Source organism: Fundulus heteroclitus, chromosome 9 (assembly GCF_011125445.2).
Source record: "Fundulus heteroclitus isolate FHET01 chromosome 9, MU-UCD_Fhet_4.1, whole genome shotgun sequence".
NCBI classification, from domain to species: domain Eukaryota; kingdom Metazoa; phylum Chordata; class Actinopteri; order Cyprinodontiformes; family Fundulidae; genus Fundulus; species Fundulus heteroclitus.
This window is the reverse complement of record NC_046369.1, coordinates 33,068,890-33,082,852: the sequence shown is the minus strand read 5'-3', so window position 1 is coordinate 33,082,852 and position 13,963 is coordinate 33,068,890. Positions and strand designations below refer to the sequence as shown.

The 13,963-nt window shown below is 42.7% G+C and overlaps 1 protein-coding gene across 3 annotated transcripts; it reads left to right on the top strand.

Annotated features, from left to right (window-relative positions):
• The first annotated feature begins 517 nt into the window (after nt 1-517).
• Nucleotides 518-13,935, top strand: tbc1d23 (TBC1 domain family, member 23). 3 transcript variants are annotated; one of them, XM_012861152.3, is made up of 19 exons: nt 518-655; nt 1,485-1,593; nt 3,495-3,600; nt 6,109-6,313; nt 6,396-6,519; nt 6,608-6,732; nt 6,811-6,857; nt 6,938-7,041; nt 7,155-7,277; nt 7,365-7,457; nt 7,551-7,721; nt 7,885-7,927; nt 8,108-8,214; nt 9,403-9,545; nt 9,759-9,803; nt 11,489-11,577; nt 11,651-11,786; nt 11,874-12,068; nt 13,287-13,935. In XM_012861152.3, exons 1-19 carry the CDS (start codon nt 621-623, stop codon nt 13,369-13,371), a joined length of 2,085 nt encoding a protein of 694 aa, XP_012716606.2. In that variant the 5' UTR covers nt 518-620; the 3' UTR covers nt 13,372-13,935. The 3 variants fall into 3 exon arrangements, with proteins under 3 accessions (XP_012716606.2, XP_012716607.2, XP_021171384.2); XM_021315709.2 differs by lacking the exon at nt 518-655 and adding an exon at nt 675-815; XM_012861153.3 differs by lacking the exon at nt 9,759-9,803.
• The last annotated feature ends 28 nt before the right edge of the window (nt 13,936-13,963 follow it).

Here is a 13,963-nt window from a genome sequence, read left to right as displayed (position 1 = left end):
GACATAAAAGGGCGTTTCTTAAACAATGACAACATATTTCCTACAGTAGATCGTTATCATAAATTATAACTTGTATTTTATTTCAAAAGGTCAGGCAACATTTGCAGCTCTGGACGAGTTTATTTCAAGAGGACTGTAGGAAGAATGGCTCTTTAGACTGTAAACGTTGCAGGCCCCTGCTCTAAGCCAGGGGTCTTCCACCCAGGTCCTCAGGACCCCCCTGTCCTGCACGTTTAAGATGCATCTGCTCCACCACACCTGAATCAAAGGATTGCATGACCTCCTCCTCCAGCCATCAAGAGCTGCGGAGGCCTGGTAATCACCCAGGTATGTAGAGGCAGGGAAACACCTAAAAACAATACGTTTCCACCTCCAAGTGCTGGTCCAGTTCTAATAAACTTTAAAAAAATGGTGACATGTGAAACTTGTATTGTATGTTTATAAACAAAATAGATAACTGGGTGTCTTTTGGGTTGAAGCTGTTCTTAATGCAGACCTATCCACTGTAAAACTGTCCGCCGGTTTTACTGAGAAATCTCAGCGGCTCATTAGCGACAGCTGTGCGTGACGTCACCGCCGTAGCGACGGCCCGTACGTGACGTGTCTTTGTCAACAGAACAATGGCGGATACCGTGGAGGAAGCTCAGGGCAGCTGGTGAGTGGATTTGTCGTCGGGTCTAGGTTATTTGGGGGAGTGTATTTCAGGTGTCAGGAAGCAGTGTGGCCTCTGTTCGTTTCGTTTTCCCCCTTTGAAACGACCGAAGAGGATTTAGTGTCGCTGCTCAGCCGACGGCGGGGAATAAATCTGAATCCAGGTCGGCGACGGTAGCTATGGCCAGCTAATAATGACAACAAGTAGCCAAGTTACTTCTCATAAAAACAGCGAGTCCCAAAATGGAGGACAGCGAGGGAAGTGGTTGTATAGGAGAAGCTGTCTGCCGGTCGGTCCGAATTAATATCCATGTCTGTCTGCCGCAGCAATGTCCGAAGGGGTAGTTGTTAGCCAGGAAGCTAGTTAGCTGCATTTCCTGATCCAAACCTGCGCGCTTTTACTCTTTATCTTCTCGCTTTACACTACATGACGACTTTGTTGTCAGGTTATAAAAGCATTTAGCCTGTCACGTATTTAGAGGAAACTTCTTTGCGTCGTCAAGTGGAGGTTGATTACAAATGGCCACTTTTACTTAATGGAACAACCTTTAATTATTCCATAGACCACAGATTTCCTCGCTACTGAAAGGTACTCAGCAGCTGTCATCCACAGCTGTAAATAGTCATCTTTGTTAGAGTGACCATCTACTAGAACTGTAGCTACGTCTTTTAAACAAAGTCTTACTGCTATTTTGGGGATAATTGTTCACTGTTTACAGGAGAAAGCATTCCCGTTTGCCTCACTGCTCAGCCTTTCTGCTAGCAAGACCCATAGTTTGACAGTTAATGTTTATGTAAGATGATTATCCTAAGTTTCTTTTTTTGCCCCCCAGGGACCAGGATTTAGCTGAGGTTCTGGACTCTGGAGGGTCAGATAGTGAGATGGAGAGCATCGTGCAGATCCAAGAGCATTCAGCTGAACACAGAGCCAAGATGTGGAAGGTAAGGAGCCTGTCCTTCATGTTTCAAATGCTAAATATCATATACTTAAAAAGTATAACCTTAAAGTAATTCAATTATGATTAAAAAGAAACATTAATCCCAAAAGGATATAGGTGGACACCCATTTATAGCTTAATTTACATGCTGTGTGCTTTTAAACTGTCCACAGTTTTAAAAATGATGTAAATACTAATGTCTTCCACGTGGCTCTTCATCAATTCCATCTCAAACACGCGGGTTGCCATTTTTTCTCTTTCTTCTTTCATTTCCTACCTGCAACCTGAACTATTTTGTACACATGTACCTAAATATTTACATATCCGGTTACTCCTTTTTTATATATAGCTGAATATTTTCAGAAATTCTCGTATACCCAAAATGTTTGAATTTCAAGTATAATTTTTTATGATCTTCATTTGGGTCATTTGACTCTTGCAATAGCTTTTGGATTAGGACTTCCATAAAATATTGATCAAGCTAAAGAAGCTTTGAGGGACAATAGGCTACGAGTAGAGCATAAAAACATTGTTTCAACTGTTGGCTGTCAAAACAAGTACGAAAGAATAGAAACTGCAAAAATATGAAAGGGTGAAGGAGGGAACTGACCTGCACCTCTTTCACATTACACTGTAGCGACTGTCTACACTGTCTCACCAAAGGACCTCACTCCTCTGGTGTGTAGCTGTACATTAAAGGCAGGACTCTTTCCCACTCATTTCCAATGTACATCAAAAGTGTTTTTATACATATTTTTGTGTTTTCTATACAATTGTGTGTGATTGGGCTCACCTTGGGACCAGCAGCCAGATGTGGAAAGGCCTTGAAACCTGGGTTTATGCCTTTTAACTACATTTCTCCTGGAATATCCACTAGTCCGCATTAGGTGCAGGAAATGACATAAATTTCTGCAATCTATTGGCAAAAAGGGGATTTTTCAAATGTTTCACTGTCACAAATTATTATTTTTTTGTGATTAAATGGTTTTCATAGTGCCTCTCCAAAATTACAAACAATACAAAATACCAACGTAATGAGTGTAAAATTAAATTAAGGATACATTAAATTAGGTGAATATAAAATATGCAGTCACATAGTAAATAGTTTACAGAAAAATTTGTTCCACTTTTTCTTTAATCAAAGAATAAGGCTGCTTCCCTGTTGTCACAAAAGTTAAATCCTACGTCACAGACCAGACAGACGAGCATTTCATGTCCAATTGATGTCACTGACACACCTTCAGTTGAGACTTTGCTTATTTTTACAAAAGCATTCCTCACATACTTATTGTTGTGTGAAGTATGTAGTTAAAAAAAGAGCTCTGACAAAGTTGGTTAGGATTTAAACTCTTTAAAAGTTTTGTTGTTAATTTACTAAAGAAAAGCTTGAACCTGTTGAATAAATATTAAACTTTTTTTATTGTAGCTAAAAGCCATTCTAAAAACAAAGGCATCATTTAATACACCGAACAATTCAACTTTTATGATCTTTATCAGTAGGCTGAGTGAAATCTGTCAAAGCGTTGCCCTTTCTTCATTTACGTGGCATGCTGGGAGGGGCCGGGACCTGCTACCGACTTCTTGGAATCCTTTCATATCTGCTTTAAGTTCTAGTTGACTTTTGTTTTAGCAAAGACCATTTATAGATACGGTCTTACACTGAGATGTCTGGAGCAATATACAGAGAATATGCAGCAAGTTAAATGGTGGGTGTATATCAGAGTATAATGTCTGTAAATGGAGAGGTGGGCATGTTGCACTCACATTTTTGCAGGGAAGCTCCAACCTTTGAGAAAAGTCATAATGTCTAACTTGAAGAAATATCAAGGGTTTTTGCTCTTTGCTACATGTCATATTTCACACATGGGCAGATCAGTTAGCATTTCATCTGTTTTGTCTTGACAGATTGCTCTGAACGTCTCTGGAAAAGGAGACAGCCTGTCTCCTTGGGACGGCGTGCTCGATTTACCAGAACAGACACTCATTCACAACCGCAGTCAGCAGCTGATTGGTGAGAAAACACTGGTGCACAAGACTCCTCACTCATAGGTTTTATGTATAAATAATAAATGTGTAGCGTGAAGACAAAGGACTGAACCTCATTTCTTCGTAAATAAACATAGCTTTCTGGATTTTAGTCATTTTCTGATTATTCTGACAAATTCAGATAAACCAAATCTGAGATATGAGACCTCTGGTTGCTATCGTAAGTAAGTGTTTACTGTAAACTTTTTAAATATGGGCAAAAGACAGGGAAATATTAGCTACGTTAACATGGACAAAAGTAATCTGAATAAAAGTGCGTCATGTAAACACGGCACTCGGAGTATTGTGATCGGGTTACGCTCCATCGGAATGAACTTGTAATCCGAATGAGACGGTGGTTTATGCTGATTGATAATCTGATCGACGTGAATATAAACACTTATCAGGATCAAGTTATTCTGAATGTGTCAGACTGACCCGAGTGCGCATGTGCGGCTGATGTAAATGTGACGTATTTCCGCTTGTTGAGTGATGGAAATATGTCGGGAAGCAAAAGTTTTGGGGCTCCAGATGCATCTTTTTTATTCAAAACATCAAAAGAGCTCAAATAGTTATTTATTCAGTAACGTTTCAACTGTAACTAGAACCTGGTTCAAGTCCAGCCTGGGCGCTCCAAAGACAAACAAACTCGTATAATGCTGCTTTGTTTGCTATTGTGTGTTCAGCAAAGACGGAAGTTCTTCTTCTGTGGTTTTTCTTAGGGAAATTTGATAAATGCGCATGTCAGAATGATTTCATTCAGAATGGAGCCGGGTGCATATACACGCACATTATGATCAGATTAATTGTGTGCCCATATAAACGGTACAATCCGATTGTTGATTGTGAAATTTTGTGCATGTAAACATAGCTAGTGACTGGTTAGGACAATATACCTGAATGCTACTCTTGATTGATAGCTGCTGTGATGCAATCGTGTAGCTGCTGGAAGAGAGATGAATAAAAGCGTGAGCCGAGGAAGCATTTGGCTGAATTTTACTTGCTGTCTCATTTTGCGACGATCATAGAATAAGATCACTTTCATGACTCTGACATCCTGACATCCACCAGATCTGGTGAGGCTCTAAATAGAATAACGTTTGAAAAAGAAAAGAATAAAATTAGACACTGTTATAGTTCCCTGGGGATTTCGTTTTCTACTTCAAAGGGGACATATCATTTAAAATCAACTTTTTTTTTTTTAGCCCTTAAATACATTTTGTTGTATACTCGGAGTCTATAGTTATGCAGAAAATTTGAACGTAGTCCCTAGGTGCTGTTTAGTTGTCTTTATATTGTCTGGGTACGTTTTTTTTTTTTTTCAAGCCAATCAGTTTTCTCTGTTTTGTATTATGTTTCTTGAACAATAAGGTGACAGTATTTGCTGCCAGACAAGGTCATGGACTTACGGCTTATGCAGGCTTCACACGGCAGGATAATTTTTTCAGAACGATTTTTGCCCTGATCTTCCCCGCCCAACATGCCCGAATTATCGGGATGGCTCTTAAAATAATCGTATGAGGTTATTCTACTGTGTGGTGTGTTACCAGTGATCTAGTCTGCTAGGAAGGACGTCAGGACCGCTCCATCCTTAAATGGGGGATAGTCAACATGTTGGATTGTCTTGGCCTGATATCCTATCATGTGTGGTGTTCCCTGAGGACAAACGAGCACGCAGCATGTTGACTGTGACGTGTAGCCAATTGGAAAGCAAGTTGACGGAAACCAGGAGGAAAAACATAACAACTTACCTCGATATCATAGTGTAGCAAACGTAGAGCCCTGGTTCATGCTGTCGCCTTCTTTAACAAACACCTTTTCTTTTTGTTATGCATTTTCTCTTAGAATTAGTCCACAAACTATCACCATTATTCTTCCTCGTCATTCATGCTTATTTACTCTGATTTCACCTTTTAATCTCGTGAGGTTTTGTAAGATTTCCTGACAAACGTTATCTTTTACCTGCACATTCACTTTGTACATTTGAACAAAATTTTGTTGCAAGGCTGAGAGTAAAACAGAAGACAAAAGAGAAACACTGTAAATATAAGTATTTGTCATTTGTGAGGAATGTAGCCATGAACCCCCCAAAAAAAAGAACCATTTTATGCGCACAGAACAGTTCTTTGTAAGATCATATGAGTTGAGCAACTATATGTAGCAGCAGGATGTATTGCTGCAATGACCGGTCATATGATGATGCAGAAAGTACTCAGCGTCCGTCTAAAAACTAGTTCAGTGTGTATGGGAGGACGGGATTATTGGGAGTTTAGCCGTCTTATGACGTGTGAAACTAAAACATTGCAGTTCCCCTTTATATATAGACCACAAATCAATGCTTTAAATGTGAAAGACCGATTTAAAAGCATGATATGTCTCCTTTAAAACCTAAGAGAACTTGTTTTTTTTTTTTCAATGCATCGTGTGGATAAACATGTTAATCAGGCTTATGAGTAAGGGTTCCTAAAAATCCCTCCTTGTCTGCCATGTTTAGACCAGCTGGAGGTTTCAGAGGCAGAGAGGAGTGAAATGGTGTCGGACGTTGAGTCGGTCATCACTTTCTACTGCAAGTCTCGCAACATCACCTTCACCCCGGAGCTCAGCTTGCCTCACCTGCTCAAGCCACTGCTGGGGCTAAAGTTACCCCGCAGCGACCTCTACAACTGCTTCTATGCTATCATGAACAAGTACATCCCCAGGTAAAGGTCCTTGGCGTGGCTGCGTTTTTAACCCTCCATCTGACGGTGGGCTTTAACCTCAGCCAGATGTTTTCATTTACAGGGAGTGTGTGCCCAACGGACGACCCTTCCACCTTTACAGACTATTGCTGCAGTATCACGAGCCGGAGCTTTGCTCCTTCCTGGACACCAAAAAGATCACACCTGACTCCTACGCTATCAACTGGGTACGGCAGTGCTTCCCCACAGATCGGGTCAGATGATGCTGTTCTCTCCGTAGCGTTGGCTGAAGCGTGTCGCGTATTTCTCTTCTAGCTGGGTAGTCTGTTTTCCAGTCACTGCAGGCCTGAGGTCACCCAGGCCTTATGGGACTCATACCTCCAACAGGCTGACCCTTTCCTCATCTTCTTCCTCATGCTCATCATCCTCGTCAATGCCAAGTGCGTATCTGTTGGTTGAAGCCGTGATATCGTTAACTCCCGTGTTTCTGTTCTGAAAATGTCTTTGTTCGCCCCCAGAGAGTCCATCCTTTCAGAAGAAGGAGCCAGCAAAGAAGACATCATCAGTCAGTTTGCTCGCCTGTTTAGATTTGTTCAGCATTCAGCCGTTCTCAAGTGAACTGAAAGGAGGCTTTCTATGTTACAGAAACGCTGGAAACGTCTCCGTCTCTTCTGGAAGCAGAAGATGTTGAAGATTTGTTTTTACTGGCTCAGCATTACCAGAGCAAAACCCCCCTGTCCCTCAGAAAGGTGAACGTCCCTGAAGCACGTCATGCGGTCCTAACTCTAGCAGAGCTCAGTAAGAAATGCATTGTGGTCCGCCGGCGTTCTCAAAGGGCTTATTTTGTCCATCTTTATGTTAGATGAATCAGAATCTGTTTGGGAGCAGCCTCGTGGCTCTCAAAGAGGAGGAGACCGACCTGAGTCAGGCTCTGTGCCTCCCTGTGTCCGTCCCTGAAATCCTGCAGGCCAACCAGCTTCAGCCGGTCAGTGGCACCAACACACACGCACGATTTTAACCTTTGCCCGTCAGCCGGTGTACTTACACAATAAAGACGCATGTGGCCTTTCAGGACGGGGTGCGTTTCTTTGTGGTGGACTGTCGACCTGCAGAGCAGTACAACGCCGGGCACCTGTCCACCGCCTTCCACCTGGACTCCGACCTGGTGAGAGACGCCAACACCGTCGCATATGTCTTCAAACGTTCGTGACGCATTAGGATGATTTCTTACCCAAACGTTCTTATTTTCTCCCTGCAGATGCTCCAGAACCCCTCTGAGTTTGCTCTGTCCGTGAAGTCCCTGCTGGAGGCCCAGAAGCAGTCTCTGGAGTCGGGCTCCATCGCCAGCGGAGAGCACCTGTGCTTCATGGGCAGCGGGAGAGAAGAGGAGGACATGTACATGAACATGGTGCTGGCTCATTTCCTACAGGTGAGGAGCGGGGGGGGGTCTGAACAGCTGTCAACAATAGGGCTTATACTGAAGATAAAAGTGATTTAATAGAAAAAAAGATGTGCGTCATTGTTTTCCTATTTAGTCGTCTCAGTTCTGTATTTTAAACATGTTTTGTTAATTGAAGATTTCTTTTTTACAGAAAAACAAAGAGTATGTGAGCATCGCTAAGGGAGGCTTTATGGGTAAGTAGGTTAAAGCCACGTGCGAGCAAATTTCTACATTTGTTTCAATGTTTTACATATTTTTTACATCATTCGTGTTGCAAAATTTCCACTTGACTGCAGTGTTTTTAAGGTCGTATTACAAATGCGTTGTGATGAAGGCGTTGCAGCGAAAACGAAACACATTTTTTGCCGTTTCAGCGCTCCAGAAGCACCTGGTAGACATGAATGTGGAAGGCCTCGACTCGTCGTACATGAACTGGATAGTCAGCACATCTGGATCTCACAGCAGCCTCAGCTCTGTTGATGTAGGTGGAACAGAAAGAAGGAAACCCAGTTTCTCACCGAGCTCATAGATACCGGACAAGGCCTTGCAAATTCTTCATAACCGATGAAGACATTTCTGGGTCTTTTAATGGGATTTTATGTAATAGACCAACACATAGTTGTGGGTGACTGAAGTAGCAGGAAAAGTATAAAACTCTGAACGGTGCTGGATGGGGGTGTAGTTATTTCTCCTTAATTCGATGCCCCTAAATGAAATCAACCATTTATCTGTGTTTAATTAAAGTTACGTTCACACTGCAGGGAAGTGTGACCCATAGCCGTCTTTTTCACAGCAGTCTGAACAGTCATGCTGCATTTTATCCGTTTTTAACATCACTCTCTTGTCTCAAACCACACATCCACACACAGCAGCAGTAGTTAGTGCTCCATAAAAGACCGTTAATAGCTGTGCTGCTTTCTTCTTGTCTTACTTGGTCTTGCTATGATGTGCCCTTAGTATTGTCGGCTCCCATTGTTCAACCGCTTTCTAATGAGAGATGCTGGCCAGTATTGCCATTGTTTTTTTGTTGTTGTTTTTTTTATGGTTTTTTGTGTTTTTTTCACAAAGTTATTGAACACTTCTAGAAATTCACCATGACTTCTGCAAACAGCATGCTGCTGTGTGACTGCTACTGTTATCTGCGCCTGTGGGTTGCTTTGCGGTCTTGAAACGTTCAGACAGAATTATGATGGCGGCCACATTTAACAGTAGTATAAACAAACACTCCAAAAAAATCTGATTTCAGCAAAAAAAAAAAAAAAAAATCAGAATTGAGCTTTAACACATGCAGTTTGAATGTAGCCTCAGGCTCTGTATGAAGCCTAGTAGGACAACCAGCCAACCAGCTAAACTTGACAGGCTGGATGTGGAGGAGCTGCAGAAATCCACAGCTCAGGTGGGGAAATCGGGCAAATTGGCCAAACTATCAGTTGTGTAATTGTTGAAAGAAATTCTGAAGACAACCTGCCTTTTTCCTTCAGTCATTCTCCTCTTCTGTGTCGTCACATAAAATCCCAATGAAATGGCTTTCTGGTTCTAAGTGGACAAAATGCGAGCACCGCTAAATAATATGAATATGTTTTCACAGGACTCTGCTGTTTGTTGGAGTTTTGAAAGATGCTTTTCATTCATGACCTTCTGTTGCTTTTCGGTTTTTCCAACAACACAGGGAGAGTCTCTGAGCAGCCCTGGAGACGGCAAAGGTGTGAAGTCTCTGGTCAATAAAATGACTTTTGCGCTCAAGTCCAAGTCGGTCAACGTAAAGGAGAAGATGATCAGCTTCATTGAGAACACATCTGCGCCCGTTGACAGGTAGGAGACCTCGGTTCTTTCCCTAAACGCTGCTTCTTCATTAACTCCTACATTGTAACACAGTCCTACTCCAACTTGTTCCATTTTCTGTGCCTCTCTTTATGTTGCTGTTCAGTGTGTTTTTAATAAAAGCTGTTGTCGCTGAGTTAAACATGTCAGGACGGCTTTTGTTGTGACGTGAAAGTAAAGTCCCTGTGCCTTATTCTACACTAGAATATCTTTCAATCTGCCTTGGCCAGAGAAGGTGATTCCAGATCGGTAAGAGCTCCCACATATCCAGCTGTCTGTCCCGAGCATGCCCACTGGCTAGAGAAGTGCACCTGTCCCCTGAGACACGTTACAAAGCATGCCTCGTTCCAACATCTCTGCCTACTCTGCTCACTCATAACATCACACTACACACATCGCCATGCAGGGAGGGCCGGCGCCGTTTTAAGATCTGTTTTTTTTTTTTTCATGCTTTCACTAACAACATTAACAGAAGCTGCAGCCTTTAACAACACGTCTGGTCATCTTTACATTCAAACTTACTGAATCTCCCGTTGAGAGACCGAGGAGTCTCAGGGTCTGCTTCAGCTGTTTGCTTCCTAGATGCGCCGCATACGGGCGCGTTTCAGCGTACTACGGTGTTGTCGAGGTTTATTTCAGTAATTCAGTTCAAAAAGTGATATTGGAGTATTTTCATGTACTGTACAGCATGTGCGCTCAGTACTTGGTTGCACTGACATCGGTGCGGCGAGGCATGGAGGCGCTCAGCCTGTGGTACAACTTTGGCAGTGTGTGCAGGTGCTAGGGCCTAAGGAAATGAAATCAGCATCTCCTCCTTAAAGTTTGTCAGCAGAGGGAAGAGCAGCTGCGTGGAGCTCTGACTGGATGAAACAAAGTGGACATGAACCAGCAGACGACGTGCCTCTTGGCATCATTACTCTGGACCTCAAAAGGCTTGGATTCTGTGCCTCTCCACACTTCCTCCAGACTCTCGGGCCTTGATCTCCAATTGAAATAGGAACTTTACTTTCATTTGAAAGGAGGGCTTTGGCCCACTGAGCAACGGTCCAGATACTTCTGGTGTCTGTGGTTCACACTTGGAGTAACACGAGTAACTTCTCATAGCCATGCCCTGGATACGTCTGTGGAGGATCTTGAAGTTCTCTCGCGCTCTTGGATTTGGCTTTGCTTCACGATGCTGTCGATGCTGCGGCCATCCTTGGTGCTTGTGCCCACTTTTCTCTCAACCTCTAATGAATACGCTTGGACACAGCACAAATCCTAGCTTCTTCAGTAATGACCTTTAATGGCTTACCCCGCTTGTGGAGAAGGTGTCGGTGACTGTCTTGTGGACATCTGTCCAGTCAGCAGTCTTCCTCATGATTATGTAAGCCATTAAGTTACAATTCTCTATCAAAGCTCCTCTTTTATATGTGCTGTGTAACTTTCAAATCTCTTGACAAAGTGAATTTTGACTATCCATTTCCAGTGAGCCAAAGTAATCAGATTAAACAGAAATAAATGCTTGAAATAAATTGCTGTGTGCCATGAATCCGTGTGTTTCACTTTTTGAATGGTATTACTGAAATAAATCAAATTTCAGATGCGCCTGTAGTCCGTCTTTCCATGTCGGTGTTTTCTGCCATGATAGTCAGGGCTATGCAGGATGTTGGAAGCAGAAGCAACGCTGCGACTCGCTGATAAGTAGCCCTGAATATCATACACGTCCCGACCTGAAACTAGATAAATCTGCAATTCTCCTGCTTAACTTTCTCTTTTTCTGTTTAACAGCAAACCCGTGGCGCTAGTGGGATCATGATTTTCACAGCAGTCTGAGAGTCTTCATGCCATTGCTTTCTGTGTGCAAACCTGTCTTTTGTGAACGTGTCCCTTTCACACCGTCTAGTTCCCGCTAATGTTGCAGTGCGCGGCGCTTTGTTTCCTTCTGCAAACAGACACGTGAGCAGCAGCGACCGCGTCGGTAAACCGTACCGAGGGGTGAAGCCCGTCTTTAGCATCGGTGACGAAGAGGAGTATGACACAGGTACGGGCTGGTTAACGTAAGGTCCAATCATCCCTTTAGGAGATCAGTTAAGCAGCCTGTGTTCTCCTCCCAGATGAGATCGACAGCTCGTCGATGTCAGACGACGACCGAAAGGAGATTGTGAACATTCAGACGTGGATGAACAAGCCAGATGTGAAACACCACATTCCCTGTAACGAAGTCAAAGAAACAGGTCACATGTTTCCCAGGTGAGCGCCAATTGGCTTATACACCAACATACATTCATATTGAACATCGTGCATTCATCTGACTCTGGTTTTTGTGTGTTTTTTCAGTCACTTGTTGATTACGGCGACTCACATGTACTGCCTTAGAGAGATTGCCTCCAGGAAAGGATTCGCTTACATCCAGTCCAGACAAGCACTGAGCTCTGTGGTGAAGATCACATCCAAAAAGAAGCACCCAGAACTTATCACTTTCAAATTTGGGACCAACAATTCAGCCGGAGTGGAAATATCTGCAGTTGAGAGGTGATCATGTGCAGATAAACACTGCTTTAAATACAGATTTAAAATATACGCAGCTTGCCAAGACATCAAGATACAAGTGGTATTGTTAACAGAAAATAAAAAGTTCAGTGGAATTGGATGGAGATTGTGAATTGTGACATTTTCAGTCCTTTTAGATCAGGACTTTTGACACATGAACAAAGCTTGTATATAAACTGTCCCATTGTAGCTCTGGGTGGATGTTTAAGGTGAACCTCAGCCCTGGCCTCAAGTCTTTTGCAGCCTCTAAGCGATCGTCGTACAAAACTCTCCTGTATTTAGCTTTGTTCATATTTCCATCAACTCTTACATAGCCACGTTATATGCTTATTCAAAAAGAAAGACCTAAAAGTGTTTGATCATGATAAAATAAGGTAATATATACACCAAGCATCCATCCTGATAGTCCTTTTTGAGGCTAAATAGAACCCAGCACTGCACGCCACGAGCAGATATAACCAGATGTGGCGCCATCTACTGGCAGTATCGCAGAACTATTAGAAAGCAGCTTTAGCTTCCCTTCAGTGAACACCAACGTTCATACTGTATTTCCTGCGCTATTACAGTATTTTCCCTTTTGAAATAATTTTTTTTTTGTGTTTTTCACACTGGGTCTTGGACCTTTCTTCATTACTTCCATTACTTTGCCTTGAGATGCTAATAGCCGTTAGCCGCTTCCTGGTTTTATCCCCTGCTGCACATGCGCAGTGTTCTACTTCCACTGTTATTCTAAATAAACACGAAGGGCTTTTTTTTACTAACAAACTGAGCAAAAACAAAGCATAAAACACCAAAATAACAACTAATACGCCAGCAGGATGTGATAATCTTTCATAAAAAACTTCCTATGCAACCAGAGTGAGCTACTGACATAAATTACATAAATGTCAAATAACGTGGCTATGCACCTTTTAATGTATTGTTTTTTTTTTTTTATTATTATTAACAAAATTCATTGTTGTAATATGGCCAAATATGGTGAGGTCCAAGTGGCGTTAATCCTTTAGCACGGCATTATATCTCTGGAAAAGATGTTCGATAGCAGTTGGTAGAACGGCAGTAAGGGCAGCACAATGTTGGGAAAGCTCTTTGAGAAACCGTAAAGAGTCCTGCAATCCCTTGTATCTTTGATCACTCCTGGCGCATCGAATAAATGCAGTATTTTCATGAAGCTAATCTAATATCCTCCTTCTCCCCCAGATATCTAATACCAAACGCAGGCGACGCCACAAAAGTCATCAAGCAGCAGATCATGAAGGTATTAGACGCTCTGGAGAGCTCGTAAACGGAGACGATGGAGTCCTCAAGGGAGGCTGTGGTCACAGACGATGAGATAAACTGTAAGAAGAGTCGTCTCCTCCCGCTCTCCCTTTGGGTGTCCTCCCTCATGGACAGATCCCAGTGCAGTGTTGGACTCTGACGCCCTGTGTCTCCCCCCTATGGGACATTTGGACACGCCGCCAACAGCGGACCCGTGGTACCCGGCTGCTTGTGTCCAAATACTTAGGTGCTCCGCAGTCCTCCAACCATTACCTGTGACTAATTTAAAAACATGTTGGTTATGTTGTGTGTTCTTCATTTTAGTGCCGCTGGGCTTTGATGTTGCGCTGGCCTTAACGTAGCAGACTGGCCAGCAAGTGGCGAACCTTTACATAACTGACCCTTTGGTTTGACTCAAGCATCTTAGTTCAAGCTGACTTGTTTTTCCTGTGAACGGTTTTGCATCTTTCTTTACACACTTAGTAAATTTATTGTTCGTCATTCCAGTTAGATTGCATCTGCTGACCTTGGACATAAAGAGCTACGTCCTGAAGGAGGAAACGGTGATGCTGGTGATGCCCAGCTTTTTTTTTTTTTTTTTTTGCTTTTTTTTCTGT

Coding starts and splice junctions, on each gene's coding strand:
- tbc1d23 (XM_012861152.3), top strand. CDS start 621: ATGGCGGATACCGTGGAGGAAGCTCAGGGCAGCTG. Junction 3,601..6,108: donor CCGCAGTCAGCAGCTGATTG/GTGAGAAAACAC, acceptor TGCCATGTTTAG/ACCAGCTGGAGGTTTCAGAG. Junction 9,804..11,488: donor GAGAAGGTGATTCCAGATCG/GTAAGAGCTCCC, acceptor TTCTGCAAACAG/ACACGTGAGCAGCAGCGACC.